Source organism: Crocodylus porosus, unplaced genomic scaffold (genome assembly GCF_001723895.1).
Source record: "Crocodylus porosus isolate Cpor-Errol unplaced genomic scaffold, CroPor_comp1, whole genome shotgun sequence".
NCBI classification, from domain to species: Eukaryota; Metazoa; Chordata; order Crocodylia; family Crocodylidae; genus Crocodylus; species Crocodylus porosus.
This window is the reverse complement of record NW_017728911.1, coordinates 3572750-3593015: the sequence shown is the minus strand read 5'-3', so window position 1 is coordinate 3593015 and position 20266 is coordinate 3572750. Positions and strand designations below refer to the sequence as shown.

Genomic DNA, 20266 nt, shown 5'->3' with positions numbered 1-20266 from the left:
CGCGGGGCAGCCCCAGCCCCAGCCGCGCTCCTCCACCTCCACCTCCACCTCCATCAAGGTGGAGGGCGGCGGCGACCAGATCAGCCCGGACGAGGAGCAGCGCTTGGGCCAAGCCGGCTTCATGCAGAGGCAGTTCGGGGCCATGCTCCAGCCGGGGGTCAACAAATTCTCCTTGAGGATGTTTGGCAGCCAGAAGGCCGTGGAGCGGGAGCAGGAAAGGGTCAAGTCAGCCGGCTTCTGGATCATCCACCCCTACAGCGACTTCAGGTACGGCCCCTCCTCCCCCAGCCCCGGGGCAACTTTCCACGGCAGCTCCCCCGCAGCTGGAGGGCAAAGCCCGTGCTGAACAGGGCAGGTGCCAGCTCCAGCTCTGGGCATCTTCCTGAAGCTGCGTGTCGTGCCCCTGCCCCTTTGAACCATCGCTTTAAGCCGCTGATGCCCCACCTGTGTCCTCTGAGTGCGGGCAGCCCTCAGTGTCACGGGGATATGGAAATGTCCCCCCACCTGATGCATGGGCACAGCCGGAGCCTGGTGTCTGCTGCTTCCCAACTCCTCCTGCACAGCCGGGATCCCAGGGGAGCACGGCTGCAAGGGACCTCCAGAGGTCGTCTGGGCCGGAGGCAGGATCATCCCTGTCCAAACACTCCCTTACCTCCCTGCTTCCAGCCCCATTGTGTGTCCTTCCAGCATCTGTGTTACAAATCCACCTTGCTGTTCCCTGAACCTACAAGAGTTGTTCCTCAACAACTGCAGCATCACTCATCAAGACTGTGTATGTGCAGGGAAGGGCACTTGAGTCCTTCAGAGGATGCTGAAGTGTGTGTGTGTCTTTGTGTGTGTGTGTGCAAGGAATGGCATTTTAGTCCTTCAAAGGATGCTGAGGAGTGTGTGCATGTGCATGTGTGTATGTAGGGAATGGCACTTTAGTCCTTCAGAGGATGCGGAAGAGCGTGCCTGTGTGCGTGCATGCATGAGTGTCTGTATGTGCAGTGAAGGGCACTTTAGTCTTTCAGAGCATGCTGAAGTGTGTGTGTGCGCGTGCATGCATGTGTGTGTGTGTATATATATATACAGGGGATGGCACTTTAGTCCTTCAGAGCATGCTGAAGTATGTGTGTATGCGCATGCATGCATGCATGTATATGTGTGTGTGTATACACAGGGGATGGCACTTTAGTCCTTCAGAGCATGCTGAAGAGTGTATGCATGTGTATATGCATGCATGCATCTGTGTGTGTATGTACAGGGGATGGCACTTTAGTCCTTCAGAGGATGCTGAAGTGTGTGTGTGCGTGACTCCTCTGGGGGACTGATCTGGGCAACTGGACTGTTTTTGCTTTAAGAGGTGTTCTCCCCTCCATTGAAGCAGCCACCTTTCACTAGGAGTTGATTTATTAACCCGAAGCAGTGGAGCCCAGTTTCTTTAAAGCACTCAGTCACGGACAATAGGGTTGTGTGGGGGTATTTTTAAGTTAGTTGATGACTACTGCACAGGTGAATTTCCCTCTGCAATATGTATGTGAAGTACTGCAATCAATAATTAATTACCTAGTGCAATCAGTGCCTAGGGTTTATTGCTTCAACTTTAATCACAACAGGTTAATATATCACATTAAAAACACATTGTGGAGGCACACCATACAAATATATATATTTACACATAACATACTGCTGTTGAAACTCTTGAAATCTTCCACTAGTCCTCTGTAATCGTATCAAATTGGATCAGAGAGACTTACAAGATGTTGGGGACAAGGGAGGGGTTGGTTGTCCATCAGTACCAAGCCCCTGAAAATGTATTTTGCAGATGTAAAAAAAAAAAAAAGAAAAGAAAAGAAAGGTTCACACATTTAAAAGATCCATAACTGAGGGTGATCAGATCAATTGACACTTTCTTGCAGTAACAAGCAGTAAGGGAGGGCTATATGATTTGGAAGGCTGCACTGTCATTTAAATTCGGTGCATTCAGGTGTCCCAAATGCTAAGCTGACCAAGCATGAAGGTTTTCCAATAGTCACCTCACGCTACTTATGCCTTGCAAGTATAATCATGTTCATGCCCAGAAAGAGTTTAAAATCATCTCTCAGTTGTGGCAGATCAAGTGATATCTCACAATCACTGTGGAATGTGAGTGGTTGGCTTTTAGAAACAGCAACAAATGCGTAATTTTGGCTCTTGATCTTTGTATTATAGAGGGTTGTTTTTTTTTTTTTTAAAGCAAAATATCTATAACCTCTTAGGATAGTTATTCTTTTACATGAAGGGTATTAAAAGTGCTTTTCTTAAAGTTTTTTTTTGGTTCAATGAGCGGACTAAATTTAAAACAGACCAGGGATATCATGTTTCATATGTTTGGCGTATTCATTCTCCCCATCTCTTTTTGAAGGCTATTTTATTAGCATGAAGCCAAACTGGTGAACTCCAGTCAAAGATGCTGGTAATATAGTAGCTAATGTGCCTCTTATCCAAGGTGAGATGCTCCTATGGTTGTCTTCATCTGGAATTGCTAGGTAGCCAACACTTTCTACTTAAAATAGCACGGGTGATGAGGTAAGTTTTTATTTGTGAGGTGCTCCATTAGAGAGGCATTCACAGTGTTGCACAAAGGATTGGAATATACAGGCAAGTTTGAATCACCTCAGTCAAATGATCAGGCTGAGTCTGTAACACCCAGCAGGTCACAAGCATGTATGTGATTTGTTAGTATTAATAATGAAATGCTTGTCTGCTGTAGCCTTGCGTTTGTACAGAGAAGGGGAAGCTGGTCCGCTGACATCCTCAGGTGCGAGGCACTCTTTCCTTGGTGTTCAGTTCCAGCTGAGCTGATACATTGCTGTTTTGTCTTCCTCTCTAACCTGATGCTAGAAACCTGGCACACAATGTATGCTGTCTCTTCCCTACTGTCCGTACAGGCAGCACTAGTTCCATAATGGATGTACTGAACTGGTTGGAACATATTTTTATACAGTCCTTTCTGATTCTTTTGTGGGCAAACTGTTCCCCCTTTTGCCCTGCTGCTAGGTGACTTGAGGCATTATCCCTTTGAAGGTGACAGCCACTGAAAGGACTTGGCTGAGAGTACGGCCTGTGGCCAATGTTGGAACTGAAGGGAGGAATGGGACCCTTTTCCTGGTTTTGGTGGGGCTCATGTTCCCACCTTCTCTGAGAACTGCTAAAGCTTCCCTCTCGGAGGTGACTGAGTTCTGCCTCCTATGCATATGAACAGCTTTTCTTTTTTTTTTCCTTGGCCTTTGAAATGCAGCAGATTGCACCAATGGCAGTTATTGTCAAAATGTTTCCAAAGACTAGTTCTCCTTGACCCAAGGGACTTTATTTCTTCCCTTGCAAATTATGCAGTGCAACACTAATTGGTTCTGATTGGCATCAGGGGCAGGTTTTGTGGTATTAGGACAGCATAAGAGCCTAGATTCTCTGTTGCTTTGCACCTTGCCTCGTCATCAGTGCAGTTCTCCCCTGCGTTGTGCATGTGTGTGCTGGTCTAAAAGCCAATGCAAGGTCCGGGGAAATAGAGAATTAGCTCCTACCTCTTGTTTCCTGTGTCTCTGGGGAAACCAGCTTTATCACTGAGAGTAGTTCCTGCACCTGTAAACATTTTGGGGGAGAGCTGGAAATTCATGACTGTTGCTTTGTGCTTTGCTGGCAGCATGAACTTGTGGACTGGATATTTTAAGCTTTATTTACAGTGGCCTGATTCTGCTGTGACTTGCACTGAAGTAACTGATTCACACTGGTGTGAGGGTTTTCCTGTTTTAGTACATGACAGTGGCTTTCATCATGGGCTGTCATTAAAGTATCTGTTTTACATCTAATAGGGTTAATTCAGTGACAAATTTCTGACCCCTCCAGGAGTAAATTGAGTTAATACAGATTAATGTGCTGTTGATCACTGCCTCTAGTCCATTGTGCAGGCAAAAGAAACGGAGTGACCTTTATAAAAGCCAACCCCAGTGCCCTGAATGCTGGTGACTAATGCAGTGGACTAGGTCTAGAAGCAGTTAAGAAGTGTCTTAGAAATTTCTAATAAAATTGCTTGTTGGTTAGTACACTTAGGTGCATATCCATGAATTAGTTACTAGAGTTGATTTGCATCTGTGATTAATTGCCTATCAGTGCAGAGTCAAAGGTGCATTTCCTAGATCACAATTTATGTGAGACTTCGATAGGTTTTTCCGTGGGCAAATAGAATCGTAAGTTATAACTTTGGAAGAAGCATTGATCCGGTACAGTTGGTTTAATCATAAAAAATAACAGACAAACAATCAATGATCTATTTAGTTTGTGGTACAGTGAAGGATATTGGTGGTATCTGCTTCCTCTGCAGCCAGGAACAGCTTGCAAAGTAGATGGAGTTTACTGCTTTTTTAGAATGGACTGAGAATCGCTGCAATACCTAAAAGACAAAAATAGTACAAATTGTGGATGCAAATGGAACTGAATATTTATGCACTGCCCAGTAACCTATGCTATTATTTTTCTACCTGAAAGAGAAGCGGAGGCCTTGTGGAAAACAATGAAAAACTATTCTATTCAGAAACCATTCCACTTTCAGATCATGGGATTTTTTTTCCCCCTTTGGCTTTTTAACTTTTCATTATTTGCAGTATTCATATGCAAATAGAATCTTTGTTCCAATCACTCCTGCCGCCTTTTGCACATTGCTGTTTGAGACGTCGGGACCATTTTCATAACACCCAATGGAGATGCTCTAAACAGAATTGCAGGCCCCGTTCTGAGAGTCCCGAAGAAATAATATACTGTTATTTCCTAAATGTTGGTCAGATCCTCCAAGTAGTAGGGTTTCCTACCATGGTACTTCTCACACAGTAACTACTACACCTGCTAGCATTTGTGGTGGGGCAGGGTTGAAACAGAAGCCCTCCAGTTGTGTCTAGGCAGAACTCTTTGATTCCTGAAGGGCTCCATGGAGTTCCTGTGGGCCTGGGCAGAAATTGGCTAATCATATAATTGTTTTGTTAAGGATGAGACAAATCATTTTTGAAATGTACAACTGCCCTCAGTGACTTGTCACTTCATCAGGGCAGGTGTTGCCGTCCCGGTTCTGAATCAGTAAAGCCACTCTACTTGCTGCTGTAAAATGGCTCTGTGTACAACCTCTCTTCATTGTTTCATGCCTGCCTACATCCAGAGACCACCCACTCTAGTCTGATCTTGTGCCTTGTTTACTACTCCTAATAAAGCAAAATGAAAGCTGCATGTTGTTCTAGTGCATAGTGGAATGCATACCTAAGTTCTGGCAACAGTGCGACTTCTGTATTAAAGTGAAGGGAGATGGTAAAAAGGACTTCAGTGTAAGAATCTCTGCTTTCCATTAGATAGAGCAGCTACTCACCAGTCATGGATACAGGTGAAAAAGTAGGTAGTTCAAATACTTGTCTCTCTTCAGACTGGTTGTGAATGCCTTGAAACCATGTAGGGCAGCAGCACCTCGCCTTCTGGTTCTGTTGGCCAGATGAGTGATGCAGGGTGAGTCCTCAGGTTGGATCCCACGCTAGGGTCAGCTCGCATGATCAATCTGTGAGTCTGGCCCAAGATGCCAGACCACCCTGGATGCTTGGATCTGACCAGGCACTGGCATGATCTAGTCTGCAGGGACACGTTATCTGACTTGCAGGGCTCCTTGCAGATCCAGAAATTTGACGGTAATGGAATAGCAATTAACACTGCCCTGCACTCTACTGTCCAATTTCTGGCCTGCTGTGGGACTCTGCAAGCTGGATGATGCAGCTCCACTGGCCAGATCTGGCCCACGGGGCAGGGATGGATTACCCCCAGCTTAGGATAATGCTATCAGATCCTGCTCTCTTTACCCAAGTAAAGTTTCCCATGGTTTCCGTGGAAGTTTTACCTAAGTAGTACTGGAGTAATCAGTAGGATTGGATCGGGGTCTGGTTGAGATACATGGATGGACTGCAATGAATTCAGTGGACTTTGGATCAGGCTGCAACAAAAACCAAATATGGTTGTGTTGTTAACTGGTGTAGTGTTCAGGGAATATGGATTCAATTTCTGACTATATCCCACAGATCCCCTGTGTAATACTGGACAATATGTTTCATTTAATTTGTGCCTTAGTTTTTACCTGTAAAATGGAAATAGATTGTCCCTGGCCTTACACTGGGCTGTTGTGGTGATGAAGTCATTCATGTATGAGCAACATTCAGGTACTATGACATGCTATATTTAAAGAAAGTAATGGCTCTTTAAATAAAATGCTGCAGCTTATTACCATAATGACGTGGCAAAGTTTGGGGCCATTGCTATTACTGATATTGCAATGTTTTTTGAGGTTGCTAAATCAAGCACTCTAAAATTAGAACATGCCAGAATTAAGGTTGCCTGTGAAACCTTAATTACCCGATCACATGCTATCTGTTTTTTAGCAGACCCCAGTCTCATTCAGGTCACAAGGTGTTTGATGCTATTTTGATTTTCAATATTTCTACTTTCCTGTTTCTACTTTCCTGTTCAATGTGGACCCATTGCCTTATTTATTGTACCCTCATCAAGTTCTGCTCTGAAAACAAAATGATTAATTTGCTTCTCTATGGTACTCATCACTAGAGCATCTGAGTGCTACACAAACATCAATTTATTTTCAAAACATGCTTGTGATATGAGTGGGAAGGCAATATCCTCAACTGCAAATGGGAAGGTGAGGCACAGGGATGGAGATTAAAAGTAGCCAGTAATTTTGGATGTCTAGCTTGAGATGCCCAGAAACTGACTTTTTTCGGACTGTTCAGCATTCTGTAGCATTTGTGATGTTCAAAGCATAGCTCAGCATTTCTGTAACTCAGACCTCAAATTCTCCAGTTGGGAATCTCCAAAAATATGGAACACACCCAACTAGTGACCAGTTGGTGACTTCCCAGCATCGCACAGGAACTCTTTGGCAAGGGGATAAAATCCAGTTCCCCAGGCTGGCATTCAGCTGTCTGAACTATGGGACCATCACTTCTCTACCTGCAACCAACCCCTGCCTCTTTAACTACAAGCTTTCCCAATTTTACAAAACATAAGACCAGGAATCCTGTTGACAACAGTCTTCTACTCTGCAAGCCTGGCTTCAGCCTCACAACTCCCTCCTGCACACTGAATGGGGCAGAAATTTAATGGGGAAAAATAGGCTGCACGTGCACAAGCAAAATGAACCCTGATTTTTCTTCCTAATCTCAATGCTTGACTCTGTAATCACACTAATGTTCTTTTAATGTAGCAGTTTTGTGTGCAATAGCTGATGGTTTTTTAAAAAGCAAATGGAAAAAGAAGCCTAGCAATTTAATCTTGTAGCTTCATATTTACACCCACATGGTTCATTAGCAGGTTTGGAAGCAGACCCTTTGCCACTTGAGCTAATGAAGTAGACAGTAGCTGTTGTAGGTCATCATCCTCAGTGTGGACCAATGCTAGAAGAAGATGAGATGTTCATTTATTCATTGGGTTTCAGATACTTGCTGACAGCAGAGGAATGGGAGAACTCAGGAATCTTATGATCCCATCTAGGCTCTGGAGGGGCATGTGCTGTGTTAGGCACAGATTCGTCTGCCTGTTTCCAGCTCCTAAGAATGATGACTTCTGCCTCAACCCCTTCAAGCTGTCTCTGCTCATTTCCCATCTTTCTTGTTCTTCTCTCCTCATCTAACCAGTCCATTATCTGTCTTCAAGTTTCTCATCCGAGTCTCCTTGCCCAACCAGTCCAAGTTCCCCAATCTTGGCTCTTTTTCTTACCTTGGTTTGCAGCTCTGCCTTCCCCCCTGCCCTTATTCCTCATGCCCACTGGACCTTAGTTTCCATCTCCATAGTGTTCCTTATCTACTCGATGGCATTAGCAGTCTTCTCACTTCCTGCTCCTTGTTTTGCTCTCTCTGTTCAGCCAGATAAAATTCTTGCCCGTTGTCCACTGTGCACACCCTTCACCACCTCCTCTATTACTAATTTGCAGTCCCAGTCTCCTTCCCAAGCTAGTCCCAGTCTCCTGACTAGCTCCTCATACAGTCTTAGCTTTCCTACTCCCACCCCCTGACTCTGCTGCCCAGCTACCAGTCTTTTTGCCCAACCAGTTGCGGTCCTGCTGTCTCCAGTCTAGCAATGGAGTTCTCTTTATGAAGCCAGCTTATTAGTCATATACTTCCACTTCCTGAGAGTTGGACCCAAATAATTCCTTTCCCTTGAAATGAGCTTTCCAAATCATGCATGAGTCTAGAGCAGCAGTTCCCAAATGTGTGGTACAGGTGCCACCAGTGGTACACAGACACCCTGTTAGTGATGCAAGTTAACAGATTTATTATAATTACTTTATATGACAAAACGTTGCTGGTGGTATTTAAGGTTGAACTGAAAAAATTGTGATGGTACTTAAGGTTGTATCATTTTAAAATGGTGGTGTGCAATCTGTCAGAGTTTGGGAACTGCTGTTCTAGAGGCAAAAGCTCCATCTTACCAGGCCTCAGTGGCTAAGTGGGTTCTCTTTTTGTGCAGTACAGTATGTTTTATAAAACTGTTCAGTGATAAGCATGCAGGAAAGTATCCACATAGATGCTTCCAGTGTTCTGATAAACGTGTAAGGACATGGGTCTCTGATAAAGTGTTATTATTATAATTAGATAGCACTGCTAATGGTTTTTGTTGAATACATTTGTTGCACTAAAGCTCGCACTATCACATCAGAATATGTTTAGTAGACAGATAAAAGAGGTGGAGGTAACATGTTGTCATTTGAGCTTGAAACCACTGAAATTTATTTCCTATGTGTTTTGAATAACTCGTTAGCAAGTTGGTGAGTTCCTCAAAAGGGTCTTGAAACCCTTCTCTTGGATCTCTTATCTTTCTTAAAGCATGTATTTCTGTCTTTCTCCTGTTTTTAAAGTAGTGTTAGTGCCAAGGCAGTCATAGGTCAATCAAGTTATTGTTGGCTCTAATTGGCACTCTAACAAGCAGTTAAATCAATTACCTGCAGATGATTGTCACTCACAAATAAAGGTGCCAGATCCTTTTCTGTCTCTGAGAACATCAAAGAAACCATTTTTATCCTCATCTTTTCCCACTGATACCTCCACTAACGAGAGCCTAAGCAAAAGGCTAGTTCATGAGGATGTGGCAGTTTGAAATTTGAGATTTTCTTCATAGAGTTAAATACAGAACTGATGCACCTGGTAAGGAATGCAAGCAAGTTCCAGTCTGTTCCCTGCTGGGTTTCTGGTCATAGCCATGTTGGTCTAAGGACGTAGGCAGGAAAGGTTCTGTGAGTAGATGTGATATCTTTTACTAGACCAACTGAGTAGTTGGAAAAAAGTTCTTGGCAAGCTTTCGGGCACAATCTCCCTTCTTCAGTGATCCTTCTTAATCAATCACCCATCTTAAGTCTGTTCTCTGGAGTGACAGTATGGTAGGAAGGGTTCAGCTTTTACTGAACACGAGCCAAGACGAAGACTTTCTAGTGTATGAAGTGGAAAGGGGACTTAAGTGCCCAATTCTGATTTTCTGTGTCTTACTGGCTTTTGTGCTTGTGAAAATTTTGCCCCTAAATCTCTTTCCTGCTTTGTAACATTGTTAATTATTTAGTTTCTCCACATATGCTTGAGCTTCATCCCTTTGCCAAGATCCCCAGGGCTGAATGACACTGGGTGATAGGAAGGCTATCCCGTGAGAATGGTCAGAGTTGATTCTGTGTCAGATTATGTTAGGGGATGTTTTACATTAACTGCTTTCTTCCCCTCTCTAGGCATCTACACTGTACTCCTCACTGTGATATCTGAACATGTCTCATTCAGTGGCTTCTCTATGGAGTGGATTCAATTTGCAAGTCAGGATAAGATTTTCCTAGCTAGCCTCTTCTAAGTGCCTCTGAATCAAAGCGGCTGCTGTCTTTCTGCCTCATATGTGCTGGCCAGTAAGGAATATCTTGCTCCTACCTTCAGTGGCCAGTTTTATTGGTTATGCATCAGGCAAACTAAAATGCAGCTTTGCTCTGTGCAGCTGTATGAGCTCTGCAGTGCTGACAGCACTAAAAACATGTTTTTGTCAGCAGATAAAGCAGCTAGGACTCGGGAAAACATTGAGGGAGGGAGCAGGTGTGTGGTGTGTTAACAAGGTGCTGTTTTAGATGCCCTTTTCTGACCCTTACCCTAGTTTAATGCTTCACTGCCTTGGAAGTCCCTTTACAAATGCAGTATATTCTCAGTGGCTGACAACAAATATGGCCATCCTGTGTCTAGCATTAGCACCAAGCTATAGTAACTGACTGATTTTACTCCTGTTAAAGGCACCATATGTGGCAATGGAGGGCTGTGCTAATAAGAGAGAAGCAGACAAGGATCTAAAGAGGAATAGTCCAAGGTCTGTTGAGGGCCCATCAGTTGGACATGAGAGTCACAGCCACTTTCCCCAGTGGTGCATGCAGCTTAATCTCATTTGTGGCAACTCTTCCAAATGTGCTAATTATGGATTTAAATCTATGCCTCTTTGGAGGGACAGGTTGCCTGCATCTGTGGAAGTAATGTTAAGGAGCTTAGAGGCAGTAAAGGTTCTGCAGGTTGCCAGATGACCCTGGGCAGTAAAAAGTGTAGGAACTATAATTCTTCTTTCTCACAGCTCTGTGCAGATATCCCACCCCCGCAGTAAAGTCAGTTGTTGCACAATGAGTAAACCGCCTTCCTTGCCTACAGGCTTGATGGGACCTTGTAGCCTTCTGACTTGGTCAAAACTGCTTAACATGGATCTAATCTGACATACATTAAGGTCCTCTGCATGCTTAGGGAATGGAAAACCTGGCAAAGTGCTGATAGATCAGCTGTGGGAAGGGGAGGAGAAGAGAAATCTCTTGCAAAGTTATCAGAGCTTGGCGAGAGATAACAGCTGCATTCTGAAGACACAGAGACTCCACATTAGTAAGTCTCTTCCTTTCCCCTGTCACGTCACATGTGGTTTCAGGGCAAGGTGGTAACCCCTCTCAGTATTTGTCTCGCCGTTGCCCAGTACAGTGTCTCGTCCGCGAAGGAGCGGAGTACGAGGAGGCAGCAGAGCCTTTGTCTGCCCGCTGGCTCGTTCTGGGAATTCCATCACCTCTGCCTGTGTTAGCAAGTCGATGGAAAGCAAGATGCAGGGCCCCAGGAGTGCGGGATGAGAAAACTCAGTGACAGATAGGAGAGGCCCTGGGTCTCTGAGAAGGAGCAGATGTTGCATTAGACACAGAGAAGCAGCATAGGGGTGACGCTTCGCCTGGCAGTGTCAGGGTTTGGACAAGCTCTCCAACAGCCAGAATGATAACAGACTATCATGATAGCTGGCTCCGTGCAGCCTGTTACTGTAGAGTAACACACACTTGCACTAAACACTGCTTCCCATGTCCTGATGCCCCCCCTGCCCCAACCTTTTGTTTCCACCATTTTTGTAACTCCATTGACTTGAATGGTTGAAACTACTGTCAGTCATAGAATCATAGAGGCATAGGGGTGGAAGGGATCTCCAGAGGTCACCTAGTCCAACCCCCTGCCTGAGACAAGATCAGCCCTACCCAAACCATCCTATACAAGTCCATAATCTAACCTCTTGGTAAAACTGTGAACCCTGATACAACACAAAGCATAACATCAATACCTGCCACAGGTAAAGCAGGGGGACCATGGCAGCCAGTGCTGCCATGGTTTTTAATATGGTTGTTAACAGGTTGCTAATATACACTTAAAAGATCCCAGGTAGAGGATCATGCCCTCTGCTACAGAGGAAGGCAGCCCCCTGCCCCCTCCCTGTTCATACTAATCTGACCATGGGGTGAAACTTCTTCCCGACCCCAAATATGGTGATCAATCGGACCCTGAGTGAAGGGGCAAGACACTCTAGCCAGGAAACTCTGGCTTTAAGTCCCAGCAGGAGCATTGGCATACCCCAGTTAAAATCCCAAGCCTTTCTCAATGCCTGTGAAGGAGGCTTAAAAACACCCTGACACACATAATGTGTGAGGGGGGCACAACCAGGAAAGCCCAGAAGTGTGGGAAATACCCATAGTAGAACATAGGCATAGCTACGCCTAGATCACCACCATCCAGTGGCTGTCCAACCTCTTAAACACCTCCAGTGATGGAGAGCCCACACCTTCCCTAGGCAGGCTATTCCACTGCGTTACTGTTGGTCTGTCCATCTCCAGTGTGGAAGAGGGAGGATCAGTATTGCTAGTGGACCATACTCTATTCTCATTTATGTTATCAATGTTAATATATATTTTCCCAGTATTACTGAGAGGCTCTGTGAAAATGAGGGAAAACACCCTGTAAGCTGTGGTTAAAGTATAAAGTTGGGAGGCAGGAGGTCTGGCTTCTCTTCTTGTCAAGTTATCCTCTGTGCCTTGGTTTACCCATCTGTTAAAAGATACTGATCAAACTCCGGCAGAGTTGTGAGGCTTCATTGTTTCATTCTTTTAATTTTGCAAGTCTCTTTCACGTCCTCAGGTGGATGGTGCTAGGGGAGTGCCAAATATTGCTTACCACATGTAGTGAATAAATACAGCAGGTACAGGCAAGTCTCCAGGAAGTCCAAGCATTTACGGGGCAATCTTAGAAGAACTGATACTCTTCTGTGTCCTACAGGCCTGGGACACACCCACGCAGTCGTGAATGGCACAGCGCTGAATGAAGCTCTAGGCTGCTGCCTGATTTATAGAAAACCAATTCCTTCATTTTTTTATGAAGGAGGAGACAAATTTGATCGGCACCCATAGAATCCCTTACGTGACTGTGTATTGCTTGGCACATTTCAAAACAGATTGGACAAACCATTAGTAAATGCACAATAGAGGACAAGCCTGCATTGGCAAGGAGAGATGAGATGGATTCTGTCTTTTGTGATTCTTTTCAGCACCTTGCTATGGGTTTTGGGAATGCTTCCAGCAATGAAATGAAAACAAATTCTATGCCTCTATCGTGGTGCTGCTCACTCTACAACACACAGCACCCTTTTCTTTGGGGGGTGATTTCTTTTGTTGCAGGAAATATGCCTTTGATAGGGCATAGTCCAGCATGAGAGTTATGGGACCTTTGACCTTTTTCTGATGTGATGGATTTGGAAAACGTCATCTAGGACAGTGTTTTTGTGGAGCAGCCTTTTGAATTATCTGTTGTGACCTTGGGCTTTCAGCACAAACGTAAATGTATTTCAGGTAACGCCAGTCCTGATTAAGGTGATATCCCATGAACACAGATTTGAACAGAACGGAGGGGCTTGTTCTTTGCTTGGAAGCTGAAATGAGGCAGCCCATGTCAAAGACGCATGCTTAAATCAAAATCCACATCTGGGAATGGTAATTGCTTGAACACTGACTATGCATTTGAAAAGATGTAGCCGGATACGGAGAGCTCCATACTATGTTCCTCCCACTACGATCAGGTGCCCCCACCAGTTCTTGGTACCCATAAGGCTACTCTTTGCCAGCCTACTTCTGACTTGCTATATGAATGAGGTGACTCTCTCCCGTTATTTGCAAGGTAAGGCTTCTAGTAGCTTCCCAAGCTTCTGGTAGCTACCCACTATGTTGACTGGGAACTGGAGCCAAAGTGTAGTCTTCCAAAAGGGGAAGGTTAACCTGCTTCTATATACCATACATATAGATATATCACCTGATATAGCATGCAAGCAATCTGCAATGGCACTAATAAGTGTACGTATGTCATGGGTATTTCAACAGGGATTCTGGAAAACTTTTCACCAACAGATCTACACACAGCAGAATCTGCACTGCAGATAGGGCAAGATGAGCTTTGACATCATCAGCCTTGCTCTGAGAAATGCAGATAGTCAGGAGACCTATGTGCAGATCCCAGCTTCTGTAATTTGGTAGAAATACAGCTAAGCTTCATCATGAGCTAATGCAAGCTGTTCCCACCCCACATAATTGGCTGCTGTATGGTTTTGTGTCTGTCTAAGCATTCCTGCCTGTGGGTGGATGTGTTATGTGTGTGTGAATGAGTCTGCCTTGGAAATTAATACATAACATCGGGGATGCATCTAATAATAATACACCACCTCATGAGTGATGTGGATGTGTGAGAAATGCAAAGCAGAGCTGAACATGTCCAGCACCTGCACAAGGGACAACACTTTTCCTGATACCACAAGAGGATGGTTCTCAGCTTCAGTCCCCACCACTTTCACTTCTCAAATGTCTAGCCAGTGCCTGCTTTTTCCCTCAGTGAGGGTGTAGGTTAGAGATGATGGTGAAGCATCTCCAAAACCCATCCTCCCATCTACAAGAGAAACACCACAGATTCAGGCATGTGTACATCAGTGGGGAGTGGGCCAGCAGTAGTACAGATGCCCAACACTGGGATAAGACTTCTTTCTCATTGAGGAATAGAGGAGATGAATCCTACCTACGCATGGATGTGAAATGGGGGGAAAATGTCATCTGTGAGTTAAGGCCTCTGGGAGGTAACCCGTGCAAGCATTGCCTTTGGAAGTCTTTACAGGGATATTATTTTCCCCAGGATGAGCTGATCTTAAACTGTTTCTCCAGCATAATCATCTCAAGAATCCTCTCTCAGCAATACCAGGCCAGCAACTCATCTATCTCCATCTCTCAGATGATGCATGAAAAGGGAAGCTGGTGAGAAGTATAAAATAAGTCGTAACTATTCATTCAGATTTTCCTCAGCTGAGTTCCCAGACAGTCTTTATGCATTTGCTCCCCATTAATATCCTAACAAATACATTTACTGACTGATATGGGCATGGAAAGAAGGATTTGAGGTTTGTGAAAACTTGTCATTATGACAGAATCATCTTTCTAATATGAGCTAAGGGGTATGATGCAATTCAGGATGGGGATGAAGAATGAGGGGAGAGGTAAAGAAGCAAAGCACATTGTCTACTTCAGTCCAGTCCAAATGGCTTGAATTTCAAATATTGAATTCTTCTCCCTGAGCTATGGAACAGGAGGGAGGGAGAAAGGATTCTTTAGCAGCTTTTTTTTTTTTTTTAAAGAAAAGTATTTTCTCCTGAACTGTTGATTGAAAAAAAAAAAAGGGGGGGGGGGAGGAGGCTTTCATCAAATTCTTTGGATTTACACTTTTTATCCATATTTGAAAAACAGATACAGGCCATTCTGGACCATTCAGAAGTTCAGTTCAAAGAGGAAATAGGTCCGCTACCCTAACCAAATTCCAACATGAGCAAGCACATCCAGCTTCAATGGCATGCAGTAGTTTTATTCACATCCTTCTATAAAGTATTGCATAGCCTCCTGTATGCTGTTTAACAGCTGCTGCATTTCACTCCAGAGTCTGTTTCCAAACAATGCTGCCTGAAATGATTCCTATGCCCCTAGTTTATACACTACACTGGGATCTTTGTAGACATATAAAAGGAAGGCATCATCTCTTTCAGGTTATTTTTACTGAATAGACTTGGGGAGTCTGATTTTTTGGCACGATTCCACTGAAGGTAGTAGCATTGCACCAGGAAGCAATCTCACTACACGTCTATCTGTGGCCTGTCTCTCTAGTTTAAGTCTTTAAGGCAGCTACCTCTGTCATAGTTAATATGCTGCCTGATTTCTGCAAATGTCATACCACCTCAACAGATACAAGATCATGTTCAGTTTTGGACCCAGGCAGACCTTTATAACCTAAAGATTCCAGAGAAGTTTATAGGATTTAGTGACCTGTGCCATTTTGATAGTAGTCTTTTGGACAGATAATTTGTCCTCTTGGGCCAGGATAAGTTTATTTCTGGATCTGTGGTGTCTGTGGAGGAAGCGATCCTCGACTCATGAGCTGAACGACAGGTTGAGAAGGCTATTGGGCCTAGGTGTAAGAAGAGCTAATCCCACCAGTGCTTTTCTAGGCATCTAGTGAAGATTCTCCTCTTTTGGGGGGACACATGGGAAGAGTCTAGTGTAGACTGAACCATTCAGAGTTGGGATTTAGTTTGTGTACCAAACTGTGAGAGACCTGTATCCCTAATGCTCATCTCTCTTCTGCCAGTTTTACATTGATGTAACTTTAATGTTCTCCTCGCTTAAACCACCATCGATCCTGAGTATTTGTATGATCTCCATGTTTACACAATATCAACATCCAACACTCCCTCAAGTGTTCCTCCTTCCAGCACCCCCATGAGATAAAGCAGGGCTACTTTCCCCAGTTGACTGCTAAGGGACTGAGATATGGAGAGGTGAAGTCCTGGATCCTCAGAAGTGTTTTGGCAATTAACTCCCATTGTCATGTAGGTACCTGGCAGTCCCATGCTTCAGGATATTTGCTTGTTGTCGGTAGGGGCTACTGAATGCTGCTAGCTTTGGGTGGGGGCAGGGGCAGGGAGAGGAGGGAGGGAGCCGCCATCCTCAGAAGTGTTATGGACATTGGCTATAGCTGAGGTTGGGGTCTTTTGACTGAGACATGCTGATGCTCCTGCTGGTTCTTTGAAAACTCATCGGCTCTTGGTGAGAGAGTCTTATTCTTCTGCTCAGGGTTATGCTGATCACCAAATTTGGGGTCAAGAAAGACTTTTTTCCTCTAGATCAAATTGGAAAAGATTGTGGGTTTTTCTGGCTGTCCTCTATAATATGGGGCATGTTCCTCTTCTAATGATCCTCTGAGCATTCATAGTCACTTAATTGTGACTATGAATCTTATTTTAAAGGAAGCTATGAACCCTCACATATATATAAAGACATAAAAATACCTGTTACTCTCTCTCATTATAGTGCCACGGCATTGTAGATCATTTGTCTCTCCTGCTCTTAACTGTTGTAGGATGCTCCTAGTTTGTAGTTGGGTGGGGGGATTTGAAGCAGTAATTTTTTTAGGAATCCTTGTAAGTGGTTGCCTGTGAAGAGGGGACTGGAACTGGTGGCCCAAGAAGTCTCTTCCAGTCCTATATTTCTATATGGGATCTAGATCCAGCTCCCACAGGAAATCTGTGGCAGAACAAAGAATTGAGCCTGTGTTTTCCAGGAGCCAATCTAATGCCATAGTCAGTAAACCACCCATCACAGTCATTTCACAGCCTTTCTGTGTTCTACTAAGTGCAAGTCATTTAGGCTGGGTTGTATTAAAATGATTTGAGGAGTGGACAAGTTATAGTGAAAAAAGAGAGAAGAACTCACTCCTACTTCACCCAGGAGCTTTCTTATGTGCAAAGATTGCATTAGTTAAGAACTAAAGGCAAAATCACAGAAATCTCTAGTCGAGCTTAAGTGAAGTGTTTTCTTAAGTATGTAAGTTCCTACCTGATTACCCATGTATAAGGCTGTGTTCTTGCTCCTGCTGAAATAAAAGGCAAAGCTCCTACTTACTGACGTGGACTTAGGGTTGGGCCCTGTGTGTGCAGAATTAAAACCCATAAATACCAGGCCACATTTCAGGCAGTGAAGCATTTGAGAATCCAGCTCCTGCTTTGCTTCCCTGAGAAGTCAGGAATTCAGGGAGCTTTCACTACCATCTCAGTTACTTAAATCAGGGCAGGGCACGGACTTACCTTTAGGCTGTGAAAAGAAAGGGAGAGAGAGATTTTTCTGATATTTTCCTTTTAGAATATAAAAGCATTTGTATTTTTAAAGTGTGGGGAAGTCTTTTTGTGGGGGTAACTTTCAAGATTGCACACATGGTTTGGCTTCTCTTGTTTCTGATCTGGGGCATTAAACACAACTGGCTCAATTGTACATGTCCTTATCATGTGCTAAGTACCATCCCTTGTGCATCAATTGGGCACAGTCCTGATCCTTAAAGACTGAGTAACAGAAAGGAGAGGGGATATTGTGAACCCCTGTGCCGAGCAGGGCTAACAGACTGGAGGGGGCTTGTTGCCCTGGTTAAGAGGTGTAATGGGCACCTCCAGTCCATAGTCCTAGAGGCATTGTGCCTCCCTCATACACAGGAACACTGGGGATAGTGCCAGCCTGCAGCCCCCACCCACATGCATCCCAGTGTGGGCAGGGTCCGAGTCACAATCTTTCCACTTTCTTTTGTTTTCCAAATACTTTGCATATCACCGAGTACAATCGGGTGCTGTGTGGGTGAATGTGCAGCTCGGAGAGTGATTAATTCATAACAGGATCAGGTAAATTTAAAATGCCTGTTTATATAACATGTATCAGTGATTTCCCCACTGGGACATGAACCTTAAAAAAGTGGCAAAGGGGAGAGAAAAGACTCAGATATCAATACCTAAACATCAGTTCCTTTCTCCATTTCATGGCTGTTCAGTTCATGAATATAAATACTTTTGTGTTTCAGTTACTGATAATTGATGGTGAAATAAGCCTACTGCATGCATGTCAGAAAAGCTTTAAGGAGATTGCCCTTGATATAATATCAATCACATTCTGGTAAGAAGGCACCCAAACAATTGGCACACATTTATGTTTTTTTAGCTCATCCTACTTAGGAATATCCTTCAGTCCTGATAATTGGGTAAGCCAAGGTTTTTGAAAAGGGATTGGGAATTTTGGGAACCTAACCTGAGACGTCTTTAAAAAGGGGCTCAATCCTCAGATGGAAGATGCCTGGCTCTTTCTGAACATCAGGACCTTGTAACAGGTCTCAAGTTGGGAACGTAAGTCCTAGTTGCTTCTCAAGATCTTGGCCTTGGCAATGGATGCATAGAAACAACTCTAGCTGCTTGTCCTCATAATAGTATCCAAACAGCTTGTGGAAAGGAAGACTCTGACTCTGCTGTGTGAATGAGTCGAGTGGCTCTCAGCTTTTTTAGAGTCAGGACACTGTCCACAGCTACTTTGAATTTGGTAGCACCCCTGGTTGAGAACTGTTGCTGTGCTGCTTCTGCTTGACTCAGTGGTTCTCAAACCAGGTCCTGCACCATGCTCCTCTCTGCATTGGGGTTTTCTGATAAACCTAAAGCAGGCAGAAGTAGAGGGATGACTAATAAGTTTTGTACCCTAGGCAAAATTCCTCTGTGCTCCTAGGGTGGGCTGTGGGGGGGGGATGGAAAGGAGGGTGGTTTTACCTGTGTCAGGAGTCCCTGCATCCAGCTTCTCTGCCCAGGTAGTGCAAATGGATGCTGTAGCCCAGTTTGACACTTTGAGATGGCCAGATTGCACATTCTTGCTACAGCACTTCCTGCTCCATACTGCACACTCCTCCCAAAAACAGAGGGGTGTGGGTCAATCCCACCTGTCCTGCCTGCCTGTTTCCAGGAGGAGCCATTGAGGTCAGACTGGGAAGGACTGCAGGAAGAGTTCAGGCTTCAGCTGCAGCTGGTTCTCAGTCTGCCTCTGCAGGAGGCACACAACTTTTTATCTCAGCCACGGTGACACTCATGTCACAGCACCTCTGAAAGGTCTTATGGCACCCTGGGGTGCCACAACACTACAATTGAGAGCCACTGCTCTAGTCACTTGGCCTTTATCGGTAGTTTATCTAAGCATCCCCCAAGTGTTCATGGATGTACCTCCTTCTGTGACTTAGAGAAGTATTCTCAAAGGTCACACATGAAGTCTGTGGCAAAGCCAAGAACTAAATCCAGGCCTCCTGAGTCCTAGAGTAATGCCTTGACTACCAAAAGATATTGCCTCCCTTGTGATGATGTCCTTTTGGTTTGCACTGGGAACATAAAGCCTCCTAGTGTGTATGGGAAAAATGGGATGCATCAGGCCAAATGTATTTCTGAGCCAGCTTGCTTCTGGCACGTTAATCATTCTAAAAATATATTTATTTCTAATTGCTGAGCTGAATGCTTAATGAATTCTACATTTCCAAGAACAATTAATCAAAGGAATGATTTAAGGCTCATTCTTGCTCCCCAGGGTGCAATGGTAACACTCTCGTTGATTTAAATAGAGCAACATCAGACATTCAAAATTTAACTTGTACAAGAAAGAGATACCTAGGCAGGATCTTGTAATGGCACCAATCACTGTAGGCATCACTGGATGCCTGTGATAGAGCACTATTATAGCCTATAGGACATTGCAGTAGTATTGCAGTGAGGTGCAGTATTTTGCAACAATTCATAGAATCAGAGAATCACTGAGTGGGAAGGGCCCTAGACAGATCATCTAGTCTGACCCCCCCCACCATGGGCAGGAAGGAGCACTGGGGGTGGCAGGGGTCATAAGACCCCAGCCAGGTGCCTATACAGTCTCCTCTTGAAGATCTCCAGGGAAGGTGAGAGCACCACCCCTCTGGGAAGCCTATTCCAGGCTCTGGCCACCCTTACAGTGAAGTAGTTCTTCCTAATATCGAACCTAAACCTGTCCTCCCTCAGCTTGTGGCCA

General features: G+C 44.5%; 1 protein-coding gene across 2 annotated transcripts in view; it reads left to right on the top strand.

Moving 5' to 3' along the window:
* The window catches only part of HCN4 (hyperpolarization activated cyclic nucleotide gated potassium channel 4), a 166272-nt gene that overhangs the window by 17800 nt on the left and 128206 nt on the right, over positions 1-20266 (top strand). Inside the window, exon 1 of one of the 2 annotated variants that reach the window (XM_019533293.1) lies at positions 65-267. The exons of the other annotated variant lie outside the window; for it this stretch is intronic. Within the exon in view, the coding sequence (XP_019388838.1) occupies positions 122-267 (146 nt within the window). The 5' untranslated portion in view covers positions 65-121. Of the gene's footprint in view, positions 1-64; positions 268-20266 lie in introns of those variants that run through there. 2 annotated transcript variants of the gene reach the window in all.